The 27582-nt window shown below is 40.2% G+C and overlaps 2 protein-coding genes across 6 annotated transcripts in view; both read right to left on the bottom strand.

Annotated features, from left to right (window-relative positions):
• atoh1a (atonal bHLH transcription factor 1a) overlaps positions 1–1145 on the bottom strand; it is a 2065-nt gene extending 920 nt beyond the window's left edge. Inside the window, exon 1 of the mRNA XM_061673355.1 lies at positions 992–1145. Within this exon, the coding sequence (XP_061529339.1) occupies positions 992–1145 (154 nt within the window). The remainder of the gene's footprint in view (positions 1–991) is intronic.
• Positions 1146–8786: 7641 nt separating this feature from the next.
• grid2 (glutamate receptor, ionotropic, delta 2) overlaps positions 8787–27582 on the bottom strand; it is a 468731-nt gene continuing 449935 nt past the window's right edge. For 2 of the 5 annotated variants that reach the window (XR_009768266.1, XR_009768268.1), the window contains exons 15-17: positions 21899–22136; positions 11570–12536; positions 9379–9462 (exon numbers count right to left, since the gene is read on the bottom strand). Coding sequence is in view for 2 of the 5 variants with exons in the window: in XM_061671868.1 (XP_061527852.1) it covers positions 9001–9462; positions 21899–22136 (700 nt within the window). In the remaining 3 variants the exon portion in view is untranslated. Of the gene's footprint in view, positions 9463–11540; positions 12537–21898; positions 22137–27582 lie in introns of those variants that run through there. The other 3 variants (XR_009768267.1, XM_061671868.1, XM_061671867.1) reach the window with 3 other exon arrangements.

Genomic DNA, 27582 nt, shown 5'->3' with positions numbered 1-27582 from the left:
TTCTGTCATACCAACGTCATTGAATTTTGTTTTCCAATTTCCGAAAATGTTCTGGAATGTACCATTTCAATTTCATTGAACGTCCTTGCTTTGTAATTTCCCAGTTTACTGGAGTGCACCATACAAACTTCGCCAGCTTCACGGTCCAAGCTTTCCAATGTCCTCGTTCTCTGGAACGCACCAATCTAACGTTATTTATGTTGTCCTAGCTTTCTAATTTCCCACAAAAAAAATAAATAATATTTTTTTTTCTTGATTCATCTTGCGCTGTTTTACAAGTTTTAAGGAACGCAACATCATTTGTCCTCGTTTTCTCATTTCCAAATTTAAGTGAAAGCACCATCGCAACTTAATTGCATTGTCCACATTAATACTTTCTAATCAAGTTTTATGAAAGGCACCGTACACCTTCATTTACTGTGATGACATTCTAATTTCCAACTTCATTTCACTTGTTCTAGATTTCTAATTTCCCACCTCAATGGAACGCACCATAGGAAACTTTCTAATTTATTTTTTTTTTCTGGCGCACAGCATACAAACCTCATTAACCCTGTCCTAGCTGTGTAATTTGCCACCATCCACAGTGTTCTTACTAATTTCCAAGTTTTTAACAATATAGCAAACGAATTTCATTTGACTTTTTAAAAACGTTTTTTTTTTTTTTTTTTTTAAACCCTTCCTCTAAACTTTAACGTAAAATACCATATGAACTCAGTTTAAGCTTCCCAATTTCCGGGTTTTGTGGAAAGCATTATACTACCCACATTTCATTTAACTTGTCCGAGCTATTATATACTTTTCTTTGAGGTACCAACCGAACTTCCTTATATTTTACCTTCCCCTAGCTAATTTCCACATTCTCTCGCACACCGTGGTGGAACTTTATAGACTTGGTCCAACCCTTCTATTTTCCCAGTTGACATGAACGCACCAATAATTGATAGAATTGCCACTTGACGCAATTCGACGAGCTTTCAGAATATCTCACCGTGATATGAGCCAGCGCTGGAGCAGGGCGAATGTCCGAGGTAGTCCGCCGAAGTGTCGCGTGTCTCGCGGGAAGCGAGCCAGTCGCGTGGGTCGCTTTCAAAGCTCGCCTCCTCGGCGTCCTGACACCAGTCTGCCACGCTCAGGACGTCCATGTTTCCTCCCCCCCCACCCACGCCGCGCAAATCACTCCTGCAGGTGGTGAACACGATACCGGGGACGGTTTGGCTTCGCGCGGGTCGCGTGTCTCTGGCGTCTGGAGATCCACGCGGCGTCCGTTTAAAAGGCGGCACGCGTCTCGCGGCCCCCCTCCTCGCGCAGGTCGCGTGTAGGCGACCAATCAGAAGACGCCAAGGGAAAAAAAACCAAAAACATACTGGCCGAAAAGATACGTTCAATGACCCTGCTCCCACGTTGGACTGTTTATTATAATAACATTACTATTAATTTTGAGCAAAACAAAAGGAAAAACATCCCCCAAGGAGTACACAGGTGCACGATTTTAGTTTGTTATTTATAACTTAAAACCTTTAAAAAAAAAAAAAAAAAACGCATTAATGTGCAGCGCGTTCAAAAGTTTAGGGACACTTGCTGATGCTTTTGCATGAGAAGCTGTCTCAAAACGTCGGCATCGTTTATGCAAAAGCCACCAATTGATCTCCTGTTTTTAAACCACCTAATAATGAGCGTATATATTGATTTATCAGTCTCTTTTCTATGGAAGCGTATTGTATTCACTTGGAGAAAAAAAAATACTCAGAAAAACAGAAAAGAAATATTCCAAAAAACAAATCCCTCCAAAAAATTATTCAGAAAAACAGGAGTGTTTTTCTTTTAATCCAAGTGAATGCAATACACTTCCGTGCTTTTCAGATCACAATTGACCAAAAAAAAACACAAAAAAACCGGCTTCTACTACTGCTACTTAAGTGTCAACATATTTTGTGTGACCCACGGTCAATGCCTTGAAGAAAAAAAAGACAAAATCTCTCAAAAGTTCTCCAAAAACTGAACATTGAATGCACGAGATCACGTGAGACTTGGAAAATAGTGATACAACCATAGCAGAAATGCAATTTACTGCGACAACGTGCTACACACATTTCTGTCCTGTTGCTTACTGTACTTACGGCTACAATGACAAAAAGAGCCAGTACATTTTAATGTTTGCTGTTTTTATCATAATAAAACTATATATATACCTGGATGGCCATTAAGCAATGTTACACAACTTACCTGTATTTAATAAAGTTTTCAGAATGGTGAGAGTTTGACCTAATAACTTTTCCATTACTTCCCATGGGAAAATTAACTTTAAACACGGGTTAACATTTGTTTTCCCCCACAATATTGCAGTTCATCACCGATGGATTTATTTATTTACTTACTTTTCTGCCATACAGTGTATAGGGAACTGATAACCCCCTGTGCATGCAAATGAATGCACTGGAACGCTTCCAAAAAATGCACCTTAAAGAGCTCGGAACAACTATGAATGGGCATTAAAAAGTGCTGGAGGTTGACCATGAAGTGTGTGTAAAATAAATATTGGGGGGGGGGGGGCATTGCACAAACGGTTCCTGGGCCTCTGTCCATTCTTCCTCCCTTCCATCATCTCCAGTTTCACTCGGCCTTTTGATCCGAGCCTCGGAACGCCCTACGAGGCTTCGAGGGAGGCTTCGGTAACATGAACCCGGTTCCCTCACTGACTCACGTGTGTGTGTGTGTGTGTGTGTAAACTCTGCGATAATGCCAATCAATGTGATGATCGCATTGAAGGAGGAAGCTGTATTAAAGAGCGATCAAAGCAGCAGACTTTTTAAAGTGTGACGTGGCTGATGAAGCGTGCACTAATAGCTGGCTATTTGGACCTAATTGCAGCACGCTCAATTAAGGACAGTGTAGAAAACAGTAGCTCAGTGATACCCAACCACTGTACCTTCGCACATTAGTGTTCCGCGAGAGGGAACAGCAGTTATTTACTACAAACAAACTATCTGTCTATGCCAGTGACGTATAGTGACAGGCAGAACTGTTACATGCTTGCCCACTGGATGGAAAAAGGCGCAATTAATCTGTGCATCCACCTGTTGCCACTCATACAATAGAATAATAACTTGTGTTCAAATAAGGAAATCTGTGAGTGCACCATTACATCAAAACCGCAAGTAACTGATACGCCCTAAAATGAGTTTCTCCCCAAAACACGAAGCTCTTCATAGTTGATATGCATCACTTTGTACTTAAAAGTCAACACGTGATATAAAATACACAAGACTTCCTTGATACCAATTACTATTTGGGTTCGGAACAAATAAAGTTTGCAAACCACACTGCAGATACCTTTTCCAAACATATTATGGGAATAACCACCAAGCAGGCTTCCATCCATCCAAGAAAAAGAGCCGATTTGTCCTTATGTGAGTCACTGCCCTCACATCATAGGCAATTAGCCAGCAAAGCTAACTGAACCCAAGATGAGCAGGTGAGTAATTAAGTAATCTGCGATGCATTGAATCAACAATAAGTGAACCGCAATATAACAAGGGATTACTGTATCACAAAAACCTGCCATTTTAACAAGGGTGTGTAGACTTTTTATATCCACTTTAGCTTCCCATCACCTCCTTTGTTTAGAACTGTATTATTCACTGCATTGTGGGAACATAAATAAATCCATAATCCACATACTACTGTTTTTTCTTAATTGTATGAATAATTTAGATTTAGAATTTTTGGGTGCCCTATTTTTTGGCTTGAGTACCAGCCTCCCAAAATATCTGTGCACGTGCCTGCCAGGAAAACATTGTTATTGCATCATAATAAAATGTGTTTTCACTTATTTATATAATGTACTGTATTTGTTCTTTAACTACTATTATCACCGATAAAAAAAAGGAAAACATAACTTGTTAAGGGGCCGGAATGGATGAATTCTACTTCCGTTCATTTGAACGGGCAGCATTGCTTCGGTTTGCAAACATTTGGGTTCGGAACAAATAAAGTTTGCAAACCACACTACAGATACCTTTTCCAAACATTATGGGAATAACCACCAAGCAGGCTTCCATCCATGCATTTTTTTTTTAATTCATGCATCCATCACAAGGGACGTCGGTCTGGCGCCGAACGTTCACCCCCTCTCTCCCCCTACAAGCCCCCCCCTCCTCGCCCAACGGGGCCTGGCCGGGCTCCTGAGGCTACCGACAGGTTGGATATTGTAGCCGGCCATTATTAAAGTGTCACAGCCACAATGGAGACTCTATGTTCCATTGGTCATGCCTGTGGGGGGGCTCCTCTATAGGAGAGGATGAGAGAAGGGCGTAAGGGAGCGAGGGCGGGGGGCTTCCATCATTCCAGGGCCGGGGAGAGGAGTCTGCGTGCTGCCGCTCCTCATGCTCGTCTCCCGGGAGACGGAGATGCGACGGGCACGCGGCTGGAGTGAGAAGGGAGGGGTGGGGGCACGAGAGGGACCTCAAACGCGGACTGTGGTTCACATACACACGTTCAGCCCGTAAGACTGAACTAAAACAGGAGACATTTATCCTCCTCTAACTAAATCCATCCAAACGAGATAATCACCAAGTATAATTAAGCAGTTGGCAATTTAAAAAAAAAAATCATAACAAACGATGCAAATTAACAATCCCTTCATATAACTGTCACCATAATAAAACCTTAATCAACTTTACAGACGCTGTTTTAATTAACAGTTTAACATTCTTAAATGTTATACAAGTTTGCCGCTAAGTTCTCGACCGTATAATAAAAACACAATCAAACTCAAGTAAAACTCATCATTTGAAAAGTTAGAACACTAACCATAGGAGAGATCGTGAAAAGTGTGTTTAAGCAGTGGATTTTAGTCTGCAATATTCTCCGTAGGAAACAATGTAAAATGATTTCATCTATTCCAAGCACAAACGCCCCCATCATATAATCTTCATTAACCGTAATGACATTTTAAAGATATATTTCGCATTCTTTACTGCCATACATGAATACATGTGTAATATATAAACTCACTATTCGAAGGGTTGGAAGACTATCAATTGGATCGATCATGAAAGGTATGTTCAAGCAGCAGATATTTGGATGTTAAGTGACTTAATCTATGCATTCCAGATTCAAACTGTCATCCTCATAAAACCAGGAATAGTACAGGAAATAATCAAGGAGAACAAAACTAAAATACAGTAAAACTACTCACCGTTTAAAAACAGGGATGAAATGAAGAGGTGAAAAAAAAGGACAAGTTTTTAAAAAAATGTTTTTTTTTTTTTTAAGAAGGTTCTCTTCTCATTCCCTGTCAGCCATTACGTTCCGTTTCAAAACATATTTACTCAGAAAAAAATTAAAGTGAAATAACCTGATCTTACAGAGAATATGCTTTTCATATTTTATTAAACTTTGTATTGGTCATATTGCACCGAGAAGCCAGATCATTTCCTCCACCAGTCAGAGTATATAAGGTCCATTCCTAGTTCTGTTTCTCATTAAAATTTCCCCCCTTTTTTTTTTTTCTTTTCTTTTGCAATCGCTGGTAACTTTCTTTTGGTGGCATTAAAAAAAACAAACAAAGAAAAAAAAAGTAATACACTTCATGAATTAATCAAGATGCTCACTGAAGTGTCACGGGATTTGATTGTTGGCATTCCCTTTTACTTTTAAGGGATATTTTCTGGATACATAACACTGGAAACATCTGAAAGTTGAACAGTTGAGTACATTGTTTGCTCTTTTATATAATTGCTTTTAATACAGTAATTTTAGTACAATTTAACAAATATCTTAAATTTTGTGTCGTTGTCCTGCACTGTTACACACACAAAAAAAAAACCCAACAACATTCAGAATATAATGTAATCCCAGGTCATCAATACCTATTCAAATCTTTAGTTCCATCGGTTTTCCATTAGAAAAACATGACCTTTAGCAATGTTGTCATTTTGAGGCAAAGTTGAAGTCAACTTGAGCAATGTTTACTTACCTCCAAATATAGCTTCTGCGAAGTGCAATAAATATGCCAGGACATTCTATTGGAAAAGAGGACAACATATATATATATATATATATATATATATATATATATATATATATATATATATATATATATATATATATATATATATATATATATATATATATATATATATATATATATATATATATATATATATATATATATATATATATATATATATATATATATATATATATATATATATATATATATATATATATATATATATATATATATATATATATATATATATATATAGATAGACACGTTATGCAAAATTATATCATATATTTTAAAGGATGATTTCAAATGTGTCATGGGGATTTGCACACCAAAAAGAAAGCTATTGTACCATACCTGGGAATTTTGTATACTTGCCTTTGCTGACCTCTAGTGGTTCATCCTCAGCTTGCTACAGTGCTGTACATTTCCAGAAAATGTTAAGGTAAAAATAACACTAACCATCCCACTGTAGAAAATCTGTTTATTAGACAAATTATACACAGAAAGCTTTGCCACCTGTAACAGAGGCCCCAGTTTGTTCAATTTTTCAATAATATGCAACACATACAACAAAATAGGCCTATCTTAAATACTGTACATCATATTTTCTTTATTTTTGTTGTTGTAATTATTATTTTGGAAAATTATCAAGTAAAATCTGTAGTTCTATATGTGAAATAATAATAATAATTAAAAAAACATTAAAAAATAAAACAGCGGCAGGAGCAATTTGTGCATGCTTCGTTTTAATGACAAATTTTTGTCATTCAGCCCCGCCACCCCCCCAAAAAATAAAATAAATCAAATAAAAATAAATCTGATTAACTGAGGATGGTGTAAGCAAAAGGGTTTGGATGTATGCATTTATGTTGCTCATGTAAGGCAGGATTTCCCAAACTTAAGGTTGGGACCAGAAACGTGTCGTGGGTCAATTTATTTTGCCAGGTAGGCAACGGTAAAATGCTGTAAACTGTTGTTTATTAATTAGTAATGTTATAGTCAATTAATAATGGTGCTATGCCAATGCATTTTAATAAGTTCCCACGGAGGAATGCCCTTCGGGTCTTGAGTTGGAAAAAGTTTGGGAAACGCTGTAGCAAGGGAAAAAGAAAATCAACTCAACACGATAGCTCATCATGATAATTTCCTTTTTGTTTAACAAAAATAGTATTAACATAAAATATAAATTTCCCCCCCCCCCCATTAATAAGGTCTTTGATTAATACTAAACAAAACTTTTATAAATGTCTGTGTCCTATTTTGTCAATCAGGAGCCATACTGCAGCCTAACAAGATAAGAAAAGAACACCTACGAACGCTTGCTTCTAAACACTGTGGCTTGGACCGAGTTCTCTATGCACAACGTTTTTAGTTCTTAAAGATTAACTGAAAACTTGCTCTAAACAACTATAACATTATTAATTATTAGGTGACAGTGAAAACTGTTTGACTTCCATTTGAAGTAACCCAACCCCCCCGAAAAATGCTCTTAATGTACTGCACCCCCCTCTTTCGCCACTGAAATGCACCTTAATGGTCTTGTTGGAATTAATTGGCACTTTAAAAACCAGTCATAGAAGCAGCACACTTAACATTACACCAAAAGAAGCTCATCGAAACTCATCGAACTCATCTGCTCTTCTGTGTTTGGGGCTTGACTGGCAGTTGCGGGGTTGGGGTACAGCGACTTAGTTGGCATATAAGGCCGGCTCTGAAAATGCTGTTGCAGTGGCGTCTCCTCAACACAAAACCCTCTTCCCCAGTTGATGCTCAGAAGAACTGAATAATGGACTTAAAACTTGATGCTTTAAGACGGCATTGAAACAAAAGCGAAAAATTTCAAACTAAGATTTGAATGATGCATGAAGCAAAAACAGAGTCTACAGCACTCATTTAAGCAGTTTAAACAATTAGACAGCTCAGAAAAACGTTATTTTTTTTGTATTTCCTGACCAAAAACACATTCCACGTGTTAAAATATTTTTTTTTTCTGAAAACAAATCTCATAAAAAGACATAATAAGCATTGAAATCCTTCCTTTTGTATATATATCTTTTGTTTTTTCTTGCCTATTACCCTTCTGAAGAGTCTGATGAAAAAGGTCTCACCATAACTTGAAAAGCAGAAACTACAGTACCTTGTGAGGGGGAAGAAAAAAAAGAAGAAGGTCAGTTTCACATACAATCACTTACAGGTCTGTGGGCACTGGTGCAGTGCAGTGGGGTTCACAAAGCGTCTTCAATGTGCATCAAAGAATGGATATGTCCGTTTTCAAGCTGAGACATCAAAATCACGGACGTAGTGTCATTAAGATGCGCTAATGGGAATTTAAAAGTTCACCAGTAAGGTCATTGTTTTTATGTCTGGTCTTAGGTCCCGTGGATCCACTGTTTTGACATCATCTTAAGAGATGATCGGGCATTTTGAAAGCGAGGGGGAGATATTTGAGCGTGGACCCCGACTTTTGGATAAAACTGGTGTCAAAGTACTCTTGTGGTACTCCTATGGATTGAGACATAGAATGTGTGGGCTTATTGTTTCAGGGCTAGACCACCACCAAGGCCTAGCCGGAGTGCAGGAGAGAAATAGAAGAGTTCTTAAGGGGCGTTTTCAGAAAAGCAGTCCTCATGTTAGGGAACAAAAACAAGCTCACACGCACCCTCAAAAGAATCCCCCCCCCCCCCCCCCCCCCCCCCCCCCCCCCCCAAACAATCACAAGAACAACACCGATAAAGCAAAAATATCATCCCTCTGTGGACCCGGTCCCCTTAGCACCTATACCGAATGTCCGAGCAGAACCCCACCTCCTCCTGCCCCCCATACAAAATGGAATCACTCAAGCAGAAACTGAAAACATAAAGGTTCCTATGTACATAGATCTCTATGCTTCAACTCTTTAGTTTAGCATTGTTTGCTTTATAACCCCATCGGATCTTACCGCACACCCCTTGCCTCTTCCTACCAAACCATCTAGAAGCAAGCACTTAGATGGATGTACCCCTGTCTGGATCGTTTCCATATCCAAAGTTAGGTCCCGGACCAGTTGGCTGGTAGGGGATAGAGGACATTGTTTTAATGGGGCTGCGGAAGAAGCCGCCATTGGGGGCCCTCTGCCTAAAAGGACCGACTCCACCAGTCCGGTGGTCCTGGAGGACGCCGCCGGCGCCGCCGCTGCCGAAACCAGCGGAGAACCCAGCGGCGGCTTTGGCGGACAGGCTGCGGCTGAGGGTCTGGATCTGCTCGGGGATGAAGGTGGTGGTGGTGATGTGCGTGTTGCGGAAGTCGCTTATTTGCTCGAGGGCCTGGCGGGCTGCGGGCAGCGCGTCCATGTCGAGGGGAGTCAGATCGACGGAAGAGGTGGAGAATTGCTTGTGGGGGCTTTCGTCCTCTGTGCACAGGCTGTTAACCCGGCGGTGTAGGTGCTCCAGGTCGATCTCCTTATCGTCCTGCAGGCGGAGAGGGAGTGAGGGGGAGGAGTAGGATGGAGAACAGAAGGCCGTGACGGTTGATGGTCCAAAAAGAGTAGAGGGACATAAACAGAGAAAAGTGGGAAGAATGTAAGAATGTAAAGAATTTGAGAGATTCGAGGAAAATTTCCAACCAATAAGAAGCAAATGAAGGCAAGAGGGATTGAAAGGTTGGACAAGGTGAAGTAAATAAATAGTAGTGAGGGGAAGGGAAACAGAAGTTGGTCGTTGAAAAGGAAGAATCAGAAAATAAGACAAGGGTGGGATGGGTTCCGGACGTCATCCATTTGAGAAGTTTAAATGGATAACAATCATAGCGACAGGGAAGAGGAAAAGAGGCGAGCAAACGGGCGTGAGATGCCATCAACACGACCCCAATGTGATTTGGGAGAATCAGGATGCAGATATGAAATTGCAATTGGATGGATGTGATGTGATGACCGTGAGGGTGTGAAGAAGAAGTGGAAGAAGGGGAAGATGGAGGGAGGGATAGCCGTGGTCAGGATACTGAGAGCGAGAGAGAGGAACATATACAAACACTTCTACCAAATCTCGAAGGAAGTGCAGAACCTGGTATACGGGACGAAAACACACCGCCGTTGTGCTGTGTGCTTTGTGATTCCAGCGCGAACACCAACTACATACACATACATCTTTACACTGATACAATTATTGAATGGAGGAAAGTACTTAACGTTGCTGTATGTCAGATGGTTCTACCACAGAATTCGCATTGAGACCGACATCTCATTTTCATGTGAATTCCTTTCATTTTTTTACGAATAACATCTTCTATGACTTATTGAATGATTGCTTCATACAGTATGATATACAGTGAAACCTCCATAGTCAAACTGCGCAACAGGTATGACGGATCGCTAATCACCTATTTTTGGCATATCGTCTTCCAACTGGCCAAGTTACAGAGAACTTTTGACTCGCCTGTCTGCTGCTGTCAGAGGACTATAACGCTCCGTAGAGCAACGAAATGTCCGGCCAACAAGGTGAAACAGTCTTCATATGTATGTGCGGGTCGGAGAGTACGAACATAAGATGGTGGTGGATGAGAAGAACGGTTTGCCTCGCAAGCTTCGGCTATCTTAACCAAGGCGAGTCTTAAAATATTAATCCAAGCAGAACCGCGGGAGTGGCGGTGAGAAACGAGGGCAGCGGCGCGAAGTGAAGCTCCATCTTGGTTGCCAAAATGTTAGTTCCAATAATCCGCCGGCAACAACTGTGTGACACTCCTGTCGGAACACTTGTGGCAGTACGACATGGAGCAGTGTGTAAATATTTGACTAAAAATGACATCAGTAACATGGTCACTTTCAAAACATGCAAATATATCCTAAAATAAAGAAACACTGAAACAGAGAAATGCATTTTTGGAGCCTGGCTGCAGATATCATCGATTGTGTCCGTCAAGTCTTCAAAGAATAAGTAGTTTTATTTTATTTTAGTTTTATTTTAGCTAAATAAACATCATCTGTAGAGTTAATTGATGTTTTATGATGCCGATAGTAAGAACCTGGAACAAAATAATTATTATTTCCTATGTAGAATTTTGTTTTAAAATGAGAACAACTTGGGAAGTCAAACAGCGTTATGGAATTGTGTTCAACTTTAGAGGTTCCACTGTAGCTCAATAAGATTTCAGTCAAAGGCTGTACGTTACAACAATTAGCTTTAGTAGATTAAATAAAACTTAAAAAACGACTAAGACTATGCATCTATCTACGTTCACATAACAATAACTTAATCACAAGTCCTAGGGATGGTGACAAGTGAGAGGTGTTTCATGCTGTTGCAGGACAGGCGGACGGGGTGAAGAGTGCTGCGGGATGGTGCAATGCGTAAGGGGAGGATATCGTGAGGACGGGGCTCGGGGGGGACCAGGGCTGCGGAGGAATACTTTCATTTCTGTGAGTTAAGGCTCGCAGAGGTAGGTGGTGGAGAGTGTGGGGAGTCACATTGTTTTAGGCGGTCGTTATGGGCACCGGGGAAGTGCCAAGTAAAGAAAAAAAAAAGTACAGGGAGTTTTAAGGAAAGAGGTCATATTACCGGGGGTAAAGACAGATTTACTGACCGTGTCCTTTGGACCAAGGGGGCTCTGGAAGGGGGTCAGGCCATACCATTTGACGCTCATGGACCAAGGTAACCAACAGTGGCACCCTCCCGTTGCCATCTAAGGAGGGAGCAGTGGGGGGGTGGAGAGGACGGGAGGGAGCTAATGCTTTTCCTGCCACTATCATACACACACTGAACAATTAAAACAAGGGTACGCCACAGGAGTGTAAAAAGTTGGTATGACAATAAAATGAATGGATGTAAAAGAGAAGAGTCAATCAAAATCTGCTATCTTTGAGAGGGGACTTGGAGAAGACAAAGGGGTCGCAGCCAGGACGAGTAGAAGGGTTTGGTGGAAAGTTCTGGAGGTCCTGCCATAATCATACTGCACCTACAGATCATGATCAACATTTCTAATGCACCTCTAATGTTGATCAGAAATCAAAGGCATAACTTTGGTGAATGAAGTATTATGTGCAAAAGTATCGCATTGAACTTGATAGGTAAAGATGTAACCCGATTTTTACTCCCCGTATACAGACAGCCTCCTCTACAGGCAAAAAGGCCTCGTTACACACACAGTGAGGAAAATGCATGTTTTGACAACATTAAGTGCTCGTTTGCTTTCAACTGATTCCATACTGCCATTTAGTCATTCAGTCTTTAAGCATTATCAAGTGCGGTCTTACTTAAATGTTCTACTGTATGTATAACCTCGGGGTGGGGGGTGAGGTGGTGAAGGTGGTCATTCGCATTTTGGGGGCGAGCTCGGAGGGGTTGTTCGGTTCGTAGGAGTGTTGCACGATCAGGGCGCAGGGAATGTCGCAGCATGCTGGGGGCTGGTAACGGGTGGGAGCGGGGGCAGCGGCGTTGGAGGTGTTAGAGGTCTGGTTCTGGATCTGAGCGGCCAGGGCCGCAGGGCGCTCGTTGGGGCTGTGAGGGCAGGGATCGGCAGTTTGCCTGGCAGATGGGCCGTCTGCCTGCTTCTGGTGTGTAGTGGCATGCGTAGAGCAGGGAAAGTCGTAGAGGAGAAGGGTTTTGCATAAATGTGTTTGTTTGCATGCAAGTCGGCAGTTAAACACGAAATAAAAAGTCAGACAAACACGCAGCGGAGTGACGGGCGAAGACAAAGAGGGGGATGAGTGACAGATGAGATCAGGCAGATGGCATGATGATAAGGTGGCAAAGAGAAGTCAATGGGAGAAAAACAGACAGGTGGGGGTGAGCGAGAAGAGAGACACGGCGGTCAGTCAGCGCACGCAGAGAAGCAGCTCGACCTGTGTCGTGTCCTCAGAGAGACATTCACACAGTCGTTATATACCTGGAAAGGGGAGATGTTTAAACGGCATTTTGAATTGCTCTCTGTCTCTCTCCCCTCGCCCGCTACATCCCTCAACACAGAGTACTTATCTACAAAAACAAAACAACAAAAAAAAGGCAATATGAGAGCTTTGAGCCACATTGACACAGATCATTCCAAAGAGTTAGGATGAGCAGACAGGCAATTCCCAGATCGAAATCCATTGACTTAAATAGGCCAAATGTACCAAAGAAGTGTATCAACGAGGATTACCTTTTCTGCTCATGCTAAATCTACATGGATTGTATGAAATATCAGATATGGTCATAACCATTGACGTTAAAACTATGGAGGAGCTCTGACAATGACATTTGACGGATAAAATGTTTAGCTTTCAAAATAGAGTTATATATTTATTAACTCCAGTGGCAGAACTCCTTCATAAGAATCTGTCAAACATTTAAAAGGCCAAAAATATGAAACAATTGCTGCCTGGTTATGAATGAAATGGTTCCTATACATAAAATCACGCCATTTTGTTCCAAAGTAATTAGGGGATAACTTGGGGTCTATAAATATAATACTAATACATCTAGAGAAAACACTGTTTAGGTTTAGAGCTTAGTAAAACTGTAATAAATAAATACATAAATCTGTGTAAAGTATCTGTGACTAAAGTGACCAAATACAACAGTTCAGCCATAAATGATTTTGTCCCTATAATAGGGACGGGAAAAATAATTGATTGTTAAAAATGTGTCCAATTGTTTGTTGATTCATCTCATCTTGAAGCATTTCAGCCAACCAATACCAAAACCCATGTGGATTGCTGAATCAGTCTCAACAAATTTTCTGTCTAAAGAAGTCCAATATGACATCAGCTATGGGAAGCTGAGTTACATTGACGCTATGGCACGACTCTTTTGGGAAGCCTTATCCTGATTAATGTGACACTGCCATCGAAACAGGAGTTCAGAACAATCAGATTCCATAGAACTATTAACACTGGGTTCATTGAATGCTAATTTACCCCATTCCTGTACAACAACAACATAACAGTACATGTTATGTTGTTGGATGTGCATTGAATAAAACACCAACGATATGATAAAAAAAGTAGAATTAATATCTGTATGGCAGTGAAATGGAGCCAGGAGAACCTATGATAGAGCTCATGTATTTGATAGCATTGACTCCAGCATCTACGAAAAAGGGCCAGTGAGAGAATAACAAGGAGATAATCTGCGGTCAGTTTTGTCAGTAAATTAAATTCACAGTCTATATGGGGGCATATTGTGTTGTGTGCATGAGCGTATAAGTTCTACGGCTAGCAAACATTAACACCAAGATACAGGTCCGTAGATGACAATGTTGGCCATTCCACACAGTAGCACAGACACAGTTAGAAACACGAAATTGCAGCAGACAGTATGCATGTCAAGGTTATGTACAAGCATGTTTTAGAGAGAATGTCGAAGAAACACAGAGACACAACCACAGATTAGTAGATGTTTGATAGGTGCAGAGCATGTGCGCGCCATGTATTGGGATGGGCTTTGTTTGGGCGTAGCCTACAGGTTTAGGTTGAGTATAATCTTAAACTAATGTCAGTGTGTGTTACTGAGTGTAACAAACCTGGATGGGAATCATATTAATACAAATCCGCACGGGATTCATGAATGTTTATGCCATACTTTTTTTGAGCATTCATTTGACCAACACAACCCGGAATGACTGAAGAGGTGGGGCAGCCATGGTGTGTGTGTGTGTACTTTGTGTGTGTAATTGTATGGGCAAGTATCTGAAGTGACTGGCAATTCTAAAGCACATTTTAAAAACATTCAACTCAGTATTACTTTAAAATTACTTTGCAATTAGACATTATCTCGCTTTAGACTACGCAGCTGTTTCCCAAAACGTAGTACAGTGGACCCTTGAGACTTGAATGGGTTGGTAGTAAAACTATCTATATGTTGCACCTCAAATTTTAAAACATCGTGTTTCAAAAGAAGAGTGCAAAAAGATCCTCGTGGTATGCTAGTTTGTTGAATGTTCTTCACAAGAATTAGCTAGGAACTGAAAAAAAAGGAATCACTATTCAAAAGATAGGTAGGTAGCCAAATGCAAACCAACCAAGTATCCACCAGGAGGATTTGGGTAGCTTAATTAGCTTAAAAGACTAGCTTAGCTTGCTAGCACCATGAATAGTAACTAAACTTCGTTAGTAGCATAACATTACCACGTTAGTTAACGAGCTAACAACAGTATACAGTATTATTATTTTAGATTTTAAAAAATAGCAAAAACTTTATACGATCGTTAAGTGTCTGATTTCTGTCGGAGCCCGTGCTGTGCTGTGATTGGCCAGTTTGTGTTTCCAGCTTACCAAGTGTGAATTCCACTACAGAGCTACTTCGGACTACTTGGAATTTCTCTTGTCCCACACTCTAAAAAACACTGACCTCAGGGTAATTTCCAATTTAAAGTACATTTAACCTAAACAATTTAAAATGCCACTCATAACATTTAAGCTCAATGTTACTCTTTGTAGGAAGTTCATCGCAGTGGCATTCTCATGCCAAGAATGCACTCTCTGCGCCAATATACTTTATGAATCCAGCCTTTCCCAGACCACGCGTAAAGAATGGAGCCACCAGACATCTCTGTTTTACGTGAAGTGGGCAAAAAACGCATGGGGATGCGCAGGCACGGCGGGCACAGGTGTCCCACAGGTTTGCAGGAGGCCAACGAGTTCTTCACTTAAACCGAGCGCGTCGCAATTTACCAGACTTTCACAACCATCAGGTGCACTTAAAAGTCTTCAATTTTCTCCAAAATGGACGGGATGCCTTATCATGTGGCGCCCCTTATGTGTGCACCGAGTTCCAACATCTATAAATGAGTGCTCCGCTTGACTGACTGGGAGCATTTCCTGCCGACATGCTGCTTATATAGAGGAAAAGCGGACGTGGCTGAGGACAGCATGCGGACTTAAAGGGGGAAGGGTGCGCGTGAAGGAGGACGCTAAAGCCACGCCCCCAGTTGGTATATAGCGCCGGGGTGTGCATTGTGCAAAACAGTATCGGTTCGGCTAAGGACCCCCGAAAATGGCACCTATGAAGAGACACGCTTACGAAGCAGAGTTTAAACTGCAAGCTGTCAGTTACGCGGAGGAACATGAGCAGCCGCGAGAGAATTCAAGATAAACGAATCCATGGTTCGCAAGCGGAGGAAGGAGGAAAACGAGCATCGCCAAGTCAAGAAGACGAAGCTTGAGTTTCCGCGGAAACAAGGTAAAGGGTGAGTGTGGAACACAGCTGGCGAACACAGCTTTACTCAGACTGGGAGGCAACGCCGGGCGAGTTACGCCACCATTTGTGAATGGATTGTGGATACTTGGGCTAAGGTATCTGCTTTTACTGTTGTCCGAGCTTTCGCGAAAGCCGGCATCATTACTGAACAGCCCCCCGGCAACGAGACTGACTCTGACAATGACGAGAGGGAACCCGGGGTGTTTGTTGGAGAACTTGCCCGGCTGTTCATTTCGGATACAGAAGATGAGGACTTTAATGGATTTGTGGATGAGGATTGATAAAAAAATAACATTGTTAAATATTTAAATAAAGTACAACCAAACTCAGTTTTGCTCCCAGTGCCTTTTTAAAAACATTGTTTTAGCGTGCATGCATGCTACCGTATGTTTTACGATAGCGTATGTTTTACCATGACTGCACCCAATAATGCGTTGCGCCTTATGTACATGTTAAATACAGAAATAGACCCCGTAACTGAGACTCCGCCATTTAATACGGTGCGCCCCGTGGTTGTCAAAATACGGTAACTTTAGGAGGTTGGGTGATATTAAAAAAACGAGAACAGCCAGATTTTATGCGAGTGTTCCTGAGGAGATAAAATGCAACGTGTGATTCATCTATCAAGCTGCCTTGAAGTTGAATTAGTACTAATCTCTTTTGAAGGCTAGGTGGCATGCATGATGACTCGACGATGTCTGAAATATTAATGGTAATCAAAAATGCTCAACTGATCTGTTCATTTTTTTACGTTGCAGTGGAAAGTAATCAATTTTAAGATTTTCCCAAAAAGCAATCAATGGGTCGGTGGATCAGTGTGGTAGAGGATAAATGTCAGGGGTCAGCTATAAAAATCAAGCCAGGTTGACTACATTAGCGGCATCAATGCTACGGGAACTCTAAAGGGATTATTGAAATACTTCAATGTCAGCTTTCTCTGGTAGACCATCGCATGGCCCTTACAAATACAATTCGCAGTGTAAAAAAAAAATTAAAAATCAATTCCTCAAATAGCTCAGTAATAATGATTTTACTTTGTCTGTTACCACAGTGAAATGCAAAACCTTGACCAAGATCCCAATCAAAGACCGTCACCGCTGCCAATCTCCGCTGTCCATCCTGTTCCCGTTGCGTCTCGCTCCTGTGCTCAGTCGGGGGCTGATTCTTCATTGAAACTGACGAGTAGGGGGTGTGTGTGGGATTTCTGCATTCTGGGGGCGAACAGTGGCTAACATAATTTGAGCTCAGATGAGGGTCGAGGGTCGGGTGTCTTTGTGGATGCTCAGTGGCCGACATGACTACTGGTCTGAATGACAGATTAAAGATGGTAACTCAGCAGGGTGCTTCAAGCGAGTGCTTTGCAGGTGTTTACTGGGGTGTGCCATGGACAAAACTGATCAGAAACATGGCAACACGCATTGATTTTTGCATTATTTATAATCTAGGAAATCCATTTTTGCTCCCAAAAAAGAACTTTTGTTGTAATTGCTTGTTAGTGAGCTAGACCACACAAAAAGTATTTAACTTATCTCCTATAAACATTGTAGAGGGGGTTGAGCAGAACTCTCATTCACAAAATATTGCCAATCAGAGTAGCAAAATGGGCTCAATACTATGACACAATATGTGTAATTATTTTGCAATAACATTTCTTAACTAATTCAATATTCAATACCGACTTTAAAAAGAGCTACAAAGAAAATATAGCAACATCGTTTCTTATGTCTGTGGCATTTTTAAGACTCAAATGGAAGATTTTAGGATTACCTTACATTTTTTAAAAATAATTACACCCTTGATTTTGAACTTTGTAAGGATCTACGGTAGCTCTTGTGAAGGTGCGACTCCTGCATCCATGACTTTTTATTCATTTTCTATTTTACCAACATTATGAGACATAGTGGTATATTGACATTTACCTTACTTTTATAGGGGATGCTCAATATTTTGGTTTGGTTTGCTTAGTGTACACACTACATTTTAAAACGTCGGAACAAAAGTTATCTAATAAAAATCATTTGCATAATGTCACAACATAATTGAACAGTGTGACAAAAAAAATTATATACCTTCAAGCGGTCTTGGTCCGCTTGTTTCTAGGGATCAGATAGTGATTATGTTCGTACGTAGATTATGTTCAAACTTGACCGAAACAAAGGAACCAGTGTGAACACAGCTTCTCAAAATAAAACGTCGTTAGAAAGTTTTGCTCTCTGACCTTGTATTACAATTTATGATATATTTCATAGGGAATCACACTGTGGTAAGAATTTATCTAGATTTTTTTAAATTTAGTGCCTCTTCTCTTCTTCCAAATGTACATAATGTACGTGTCTCAGTCACACTAGATGTCTAGGTAATGAGCAGGGGGTAGCATGTGGGGTAATTGTTTAATTTGTTTAACTTGATTTACCGACGCAATAAGACAGTGGATAATGAAATTATGGCAGTCATAATATAGGGGGAACTAAATTGCCGTCAACCTGCTGTCAAACGTGTTGCCTTGTTCTCGCTGAAGCTTTTTTGTAAGTGCTTGTCGCCAAAGGACCTGACATTGAGGCGGGAGGAGTCTGCTTGTGTCCTTCAGTCCCTACTTATGCATTCAGAGGTGGTCAGAGTTTTCTAAAGAGGAATCTACATAGAGAGCAGGTAGAACTTGACAATCAAATATGCTGAGGGATGTGAAAAAGCACTAATCATCAATACAAAAACCTGGCGCACAATTTTAGTAAAATGTCCATCCCTAGTTCAACAAAAGGTTGTATAAGCAAGGCATACATTTAATTACTGCCAAAGGTGCTAAAGTATTTGTCATCCCCAAGCAGTTATAGAAATTCTCCTCTATAAATACAATATATATAACTGCAATTTCTCCTCACAAACTATAGCTATTTTCTTGACCTGATGGCAACATGCTATCTGTTAAAATGTGCTACTTCAAGTGAGTTTCTAAAATGTTCGTGACACATTTTTAATTGCCTCCCAGATAACTGTAAATATTATTTCTCCCATAATTGCATTTGCTTTGGTTCATCTGTGGGATGTTCTGGATTATCACATTTGTTGCCCTTTTGCAGTTGTGACTAAAGTCATTTATTTAAAACATTAGTCCCCCTTGTACTTGGAGTGCAGAAAGATGGGATTAGTTAGATAAGGTTAAGAGATTGTATGTGACAAATGCTAATGGTTAGTAAAAGTGACCCATGGTTGTGTGATTTTAATCTATTAATGGAAAAGCGAGTAAAGCTGTTGCCATTAGGCCTTTTTGTTTACACGCTCTTGTCTCTGGTGGAGCAAAGAAACCATCCACATTACAAGAACTGCAGGGTTTCTATCATGAAAATGCTCCCAGAAAACACTTTGATTGCCTCAATTGATATGCCTGCCGGGGTGATCAAGCACAAAGGGGCTGATTGGAAATTTCACAGAGCGCTGCTGCTAATTTATAAGGTGCCATTGTTTTTGAGGAGAGCGCCAGCGGTGTAAATATCCATGTTTATTGTTGTGAGTCACCGTTTTGGACTCTTCTGTGGTCAGGGAAACTTGCCGCTTTGCTGAAAAAGAGCCCGGGGCTGTTTGTTGTAGCTTTTAACAATATCAGCAGCCTCTGTTCTTCGCGGAATTAAACTAAGTAGTCGATTACTACTGCTGATAGTGGTGACTGCTCTAGCCACATTTTGAATTACGGAACACTACTCAATTACGTATGACCAAAGCTTTTACAAAACAACTGAGCTTAATGTGGTTGTACACTAAAAAGCCACCACCTGGATCAAGTCAAAGAGCGTTCTATTGGGAAATTACTGCAGTAAATGTTTTCCGAAAAGCCTGATCTGACACAGTGTTATTAATAGTAATAAGCCTGTAGTTTTTTTAAACGTCCATATTGATGGATGTACTGTGTGCGTGGAAAAGATGATCACACGACTAAAGTTGAGTTAACGAGGTCCAAACCATGATTAAAATCTGGAAGGATGACATCATAGAAGAAGAATTGTTGTTTGGAAGGTTTACGGAACGATCCTGATTGGTGGTCACTTAAACGGCAGATCTCCGGGATATTGTAATATGTGCTATATTAAGGTTTGGTGTTTATTTTTGCCAATAGTTTGAATTATAATACGCAAAGGAAGCTAAGTAACAGTGGAACCTCCAAAGACAAAGGGCCTCAAACTTTAACCATATATTTCTGGTAAAATATCCCTCATAGGCAAACAAAAGTTTAAGTTCAAACCATCATCACGAATAACATGAGATGTCAGCAAATTTCAGCACACTGAGCATGTAAAGGATTGATCATAAAATGATGTTTTACTTTTTTTGTAAAACATTGTTTGACACACATAATTTAAGAAATACCCATAAAACACCTCCAATGCTATGTGTCTTTTGGGTGTCTCCTAAGTAAGAATAGTTACTTGATTTTAGCTTTAATATACAGCTGTTAATACCTGTATGACAATTAGGAAATTGAAAAATTGCCCGGTTTTACAATGGCAACAATTTGTGCCTTGAACAAATTCCATGGAAAAATTCACTTGAAATTATTTCGTATGGGGAAACTGTTTTTAAACCGAGAAATTGCACACGAATGCTGAAATGATGAATGAAACCATATGGAATGATATCGAATAATCTTGAATAATACGGAACAATATGGAATAATGTGCTATATGGTCAATGATATGGAATGACGTGAAATGTTATGGAATGATACTGAATTACATTAAATGATATGGAATGATATAGAATGATGTTGAATAAAAACAATGATGAGGAATGACATTGAATAATATGGTATGATGTGTAACGTTATTGAATGATTTAGAATGATATGGAATGATCTGCAATGATATGGAATGACGTGGAATGAGCTGAAACGTTTGAAGTTGAAACAGTTTGAATCGGTCAAGAAGGGTGGAAACGAGGGAAATATATTTTAAAAAAAAACATTTTTGATATTTTGGAACAGTTTACTTTTGTTTTACTTTGGGGCGTGCTTCTTGTTCATTTCGGGGCACTTCCTGTTCCATTTGAACAGAAAGTGCTTTCAGCATTCACACAATTAGAACAGGCAACATAGGCTATCAACCGTCAAAGAATGGAATTTGGAGGTTCCACTGAATGTCCGTTTGACGGAAAAAAGAAACACAGTTCTCTTCACATGCACATTCAGTTTGCATTAGACAAGACAATGCCTTGTTCTTCTGCTGACTGCGACCGCATTGTTGATGATTTTTACGATTAATGACATGTCAGAATGCTTTAACCTAATTAAACTGCTCGTATACACCCTAATGGTGGTTGAAAGCAGAAAAAGGAATACGATGTTGTGGGTCGTAAACGCAGGACTATGCACAAAGATCAATTGCTTACTTACTTTACAGGCGAGCTGAAACAGTACCTTCCAGATTCTTTTTGACAGAAATGCCTTTTAACAAATGTAGTCCTCTTATGAAGAACAATGTAGGTTGAGTGCAAAAATGTCTTGCATGAGAGGAAGAAGATGAATGTGCCCATTTTGTGTAATGTACTGCATGGTTCCAGGGCTTGATACCTAATGACTATTTATTCTACTATCTGTAGGTTTGACGTATCCTTCTTTCGTACAATTGCTTTCTTTTCTTACGCCAAGTCCTTATTCTTAAATTGATTCTCTACTGTTGACTGCACTGTCGAACGCCTGCAATCTTTTCTGGGCTGTACCATCCATCCTGTCACCTAGCCCTCTGCTTACCTCCTTGGAGGGGACCCTGGATCCCTTCCTCCGTGACCACCAGCTTTCCACCATGGCTATGAGACAGGAAAGCACCACGCCGGCTGCCAGGACGCAGAAGACGCCGGCGAAGCTATGGATGTCCAGGGCGTTGCTGTGCCCTGATTGCATCGAGCTGTAGAGTTCACAGGGGCTGTCCTTTGGCCACCACTTGAGCTTGAGAATATCCATGTCGCCATTCTGCTGAAGCTCCAAGATTCTAGGGGTGTAGATGAAGCGCAAAGTTTCAATACATTAATTCATTCGAGGTTTGAATCGCAGATGAACGTCACCGCTATGTTGCAGATGGAGCTGGCAATAAAAAATGCCATGTTGTATCACATGATCTTTCACATCAAACATTTTTATTTTCAGGTAAGATGATTCAGCCGGCCACCGCCAAGCTATACCTAGACTGTTTACACAATACATATTGCGTTTTACAATAATAGCTATAATTTTTATTTCATATGTACCTGCGGCGAGAAAAGCAAAGCGTGAAGAGTTTGTCAGCGAACAGCGGCTCGAACAGATTGCGATCTTGTGATGATCGGTGTAAAAACAGTCGAGTGTTTCAAAGACGGTTTAAAAGAGGGTTATGCGCTGTATGGAGTGCTAATGGTTTTCATCATGGAACATTTGGTATAGCACAGCAAGCGCAAAATGAAGTTTTAAGTGATGGAACTGGAAGTGTTATTGGAAGAGGGCAGACAAACATATTACTGAGTTACAGAAAATAAATCGATGGCTCTGATGATTTTGGGAAGCTAGCAACTGCATAAAAACATGTTTTGTTTGATTTAACTCAGCCCATGTGTATGGGACAGCACATCCGAAAACCTGCTCTGGGAGAGGACAGTACCAATGGTCACCGTGCGCTGAAATGACCAAGACACAGTGAAATGCAGATACATGGCATGACTCCTTCTTGTGACTGGTGAACAGGTCAGCCCTTAGATCACACAGAAGTTCCAATGCTGGTTGCCCCTGGGTTTTAGATCAGTTTCCATATCTATTTAAGTGAGCAACCCACACCCATTCTTGCACCTGCAAACCTTTATTAAATCAGTCCCTTAAAGACTTCAAATAAAAAAACTGTTAAAAGGTTTTATACTGGTGATAGTTTGGAATCTGGATCAAATTATTCCAAATATAACTGATCTCAATGGGAAATTCTGTTTTCAAAGTCAACCAGATCGAATGTTGAAAAGCGTCACAAGATGGAATATGGTCAACTTCACTCCTAGAGATAAGGAAAAAAAAAAGTATGATATAAACAGAAATGAGGTAAAAGCTTATCGAGAAAATAATACAATTGTTTGATTGACAACAAAAATCATTGATGAATAACTGCTATAACTGTCATTTCCATTATTATAAAGTCCAAAGCAAACATGAAAGGTAAAAAAAACATTACTGACAACACCGCAGATGTTTCTGTAATTGCTTTAGAGCCTCTGTTCCATTTGGGGGCAGTGTTGTCCCATCAAATCACTTCCCTGAGCCTGGAACAATATTGCGCTGTCAAACTCTTTGTGGCTAACATTAATATGTCTTGCAGCACAGCAAGAGTACACCGTCACAATGTCATTATGCAGCCTAGCCTTAGTCTGGCGATTGATGGCTTCAGAGAGAATACAGCTCAGAGGTTGATGGGGTCCCTCTGTTAGCCTTCAGCTTACGATTTTAGTGGGTCGTTCTTTCTGGGGTGCTAGGGGATGAGCGCGCGCACACATGCATTATAAAGCTCTGTTTTCTCTCGGCTGGGTGTTTAAAAAAAGGTGATGTAGAGTGGAGGCAAGGAGAGGAAAAAAGAAGAAGGGCAAACTGGGAATGCAAAGACAATGCTCAAAGTCCTACTAGCACAAAAACACGAGTTACAGACAAAATAACTCCCATGAATACTCAAATAAAGCCAAAGAAGGGTTAGGAGGACAATCATAAAGTTAACAATCCACACATACATATGTACAATGTGACAGATCTTGCAGATTATGCGCAGAATTTCCTCTAGGACTGAAAACCCTTGTGCAATTCCAGCAATAGGCTGCTGACATCAATCACAGTGCACGTCCCTCATCTTTAGAAGGAACACAAAAGATGGCCAGGCATCAAGAGATGCAAATGAGCACTGCAGACGGTTTACATAATTAATTTCCCCCACAATAACTGGAGAAACAAGGCCCGTTTATTTCATTGTAAATCTGATAAACAGGCTTAGCATTACAACCATGCCACTGTTGTTCAGGGATATTCTCATTACTTCCTGGGCCCATGTGAGTAAGGAGTCAAAGAGTTCTTTAAAACACATGCTGGGAGTGGAAATTATAGGATAACTCCTTTGACCCAACCACCTTCAGCATATTGAACAATGTTCCAATGTGGTTTGACCTCAGCTACTTTATGTCACATTTTTCCATCCATTTTCAACACCGCTTATCCTGGGTAGCGTCACGGAGCGCTGGAACCTATCCAAGCTGACTTCGGGCAAAAGGTGGACTACACCCTGAATTGGTCGCCAGTCAGTTGCAGGGCACGTATAGACACGGACAACCATTCGCACTCACATTCACACCTTCACAGAGTGGGAACTGAACCCACGCTGCCCGCACCAAAGTCAGGCTAGTGTACCACTACACCATCAGTGACCCTTATGTCACTTAGGGCACTTGATTTAGGGCAATCCTTGAACTCCTTTACCAAGGTCATCTAAAAATGGTAAAGAACCTGATTTGAACTTGTTTAGACAGGTTAATGGTGATGTCACCTGGGCCTTTTAAGGGGACAATAAAGAACGCCTGCCATAAAAGTCAAAATAGTCACTAAAGGAAAAGACAAACATCTCTCATAGCAAATATATCCAGGCTTTCCCACAAACTTTTTCAAAATTGTCTCCTCATTGAGACCCAAAGTTAGTCAAATATATCATGAATTGCCTTATCATTGGCATATACTCTACTTACGAGGTGTCACAAATATTTTAAATCCAAACTAACTACTGTAATTTCTTGTGTATAATGCGCACCCCCCTCCCCCCCAAAAGGTCAATGCGTAATATACACAGGTATAGGAGCAAAGGGGGGGAAAAACACACATTTTATAAATGTATGCTGCCATCTCGTGGTTATGAAAAAGCTGTACACTTTCATTCCAAAATGCCACCACCACCTAGTGGTTATGAGAGAGGTTTACACTTTGATTCTAATATGCCACCGCCACCGAGTGATTACAAAAAATGTGTAGCGTACACTTTCATTCCAATATGACAGGGGCAGTATGATTGGATATATGTACAGTTGTGCTCATAAGATTACATACCCTGGCAGAATCTGTGAAATATTGTTTTTTTTGTTTTGTTTTTTAAAATATGACTGAACAACAACCATCATTAATTTATTTATGGTTATGTTTTGTTTAATGATCATGCTGCTCTGAAATGCTTGACCGTTAAATTTGAATTGCATTAAAATAAAATGAAATCTGTTTCACCTGGTCCTTCATGTTTTCTTTAAATAATTGTACCCATCTTACAAATTCTGCGTGGGTAATCAAATATATGAGCACAACTGTGTTTTCTAATTTACTAAATAAAAGTAGGGCTGTGGATTTCAAAATAAGAGCAAGTAAATAAAAAAATGTATTACGTGTTTAAATAAATTGCTTAACTTCAGAATAATTCTTTGAAAAAAAACCTAACAAAATACAGATAATACTTCATGTTTTGATCACATGGGTAGACAAAATCATGCATTGTAAAAATGCATTATACATAGGTAGAAGGGTTTTCCAGAATTTTTAGGTCAACTTTGGGGGATGCGTATTATACATGGGTGCGCATTATACTCGAGAAATTACGGTAATACCCCTGGAATTTCATGACTTCAAAGGCCAAGTCCGAAACCTTGGTGTTGTGATAGATTCCGACCTGACTTTCACCAGTCATCAAATCAATTACTAAAACTGCCTTTTACTATCTAATGAACATTTACAGAAGGCTTGCATGTGTCAAGCAGACCAGGAGAAGCTCATCCATGCCTTTATCTCAAGTAGACTTGACTATTGTAATTGTCTTCTGTCTGGACTCCCTAAAAAGAGCATTAAACAGCTGCAGCTCATTCAGAATCCTGCGGCTCGGGTTCTGACTAGAACAAACAGGTCAGAGCATATTACTCCAATTCTAAAGTCTTTACACTGGCTTCCAGTCAGCTTTAGAATAGATTTTAAAGTTCTGCTACTGGTCTATAAATCACTAAACGGTTTAAGTCCTAAATACATGAATGAAATGCTAATGGAATATAAACCAAGTAGGGCACTGAGATCGACAGACTCAGGTCAAATAGTGGTGCACAGAATCCAAAACAAACATGGTGATGCAGCATTTAGCGATTATGCTGCACACAAATGGAATAAGTTGCCAACAGAAGTGACGTCAGCCCCAAGTGTGAATGTTTTTAAGTCCAGGTCTCTTTTTTCCAATGCTTTTTAGAGCATTTCCACTTTAAAATGATATTTCTTACACTGTATGCTGTTTTAATTGTATTTTTATTTATTATTTTTTTCTCTTTGTTTTAAATGTTTATAAGCAGTTTTATCTTTGTTTTTAAATGCTTTTAATCATGTAAAGCACATTGAGTTAACTTGTGTACGAAATGCCCTGTATAAATAAATTTGCTTTGCTTTGCTTCTGTCACACCTTCATGCACTCCTGGAAGGATTCTTCCAAGATCCTCTGCAGGACGGTCACCACGGCCATCTAACCCTAACCCACATCCACAAAACAGGTCCCCTTGATGACCCCTTGAGCTTGGGAAAGAGGAAAAAGAAAAATCACACGGAGCTCCAGCACGGCGATATTCATCTCAGCCAGGAACTGTACAATGCTCAGGGCATTATGAGTAGGCGAGTTGTCATGGTGAAGCAGCCAATTGTTTTCCTGCCGTAATTCTCACCTCTTCTTGCGCACTGAATGAAGAAAACACCACAGGATCACTTAGTAGATGTGCTGGTCGATTGTCTTGCCCACAAAAAAGGGGAAAACTCAGTTTATTTTGTGACACCAGTCCTGGAACATTTCTAACATAATTTGTATGTTATTCATAAAAAAACATTACAGAGGGTCAACAGTTTGCATCATCCAAAACGAATAAACACTGCCACTTCAGTTGACAGACGGTATTGTTTACAATCAGATAGCAAACTGCTTAGCTCATTTGAATTGAGTTACTTACTCCATTCTTAGGCAAAACAGCAGCATCAAAGCAGGTAAATAGTCTTAGATCGAAATGTAGAGTGAATGACTGAATTTATACAGTCTTTGGTTTACAAAGGAGTTCCGTTCCAACCGCGGGTACGTAACACAAATGTGTACGCAAGTCAGAATGTTCCGCAATCTATCACAAAACTATGGTATAGTTTATATATAGAAAAACACTACTGGGCCATAAATATAAATGCTAGCATATGAAAAATGCTCAGTATGGCGATACCTAAGTGTGCTGCGAGTCACGGGTTGACATATTGTTATGTCGTTGCACAAACTAGTTCAATGTTTGCAAGAAATTGGGACGCCCCTGCAATTTTATACAACAAACGTATTAAAAGAAATTCCGTGGCTAATTGATTGATTAATAAAACAACTTAAGAGCACTGAAATTCTGACAGGAGGC

Source organism: Phycodurus eques, chromosome 3, assembly GCF_024500275.1.
Source record: "Phycodurus eques isolate BA_2022a chromosome 3, UOR_Pequ_1.1, whole genome shotgun sequence".
In the NCBI taxonomy this organism is placed as follows: domain Eukaryota; kingdom Metazoa; phylum Chordata; class Actinopteri; order Syngnathiformes; family Syngnathidae; genus Phycodurus; species Phycodurus eques.
The sequence above is the reverse complement of the archived record's forward strand: the minus strand, read 5'-3'. Positions and strand labels throughout refer to the sequence as shown.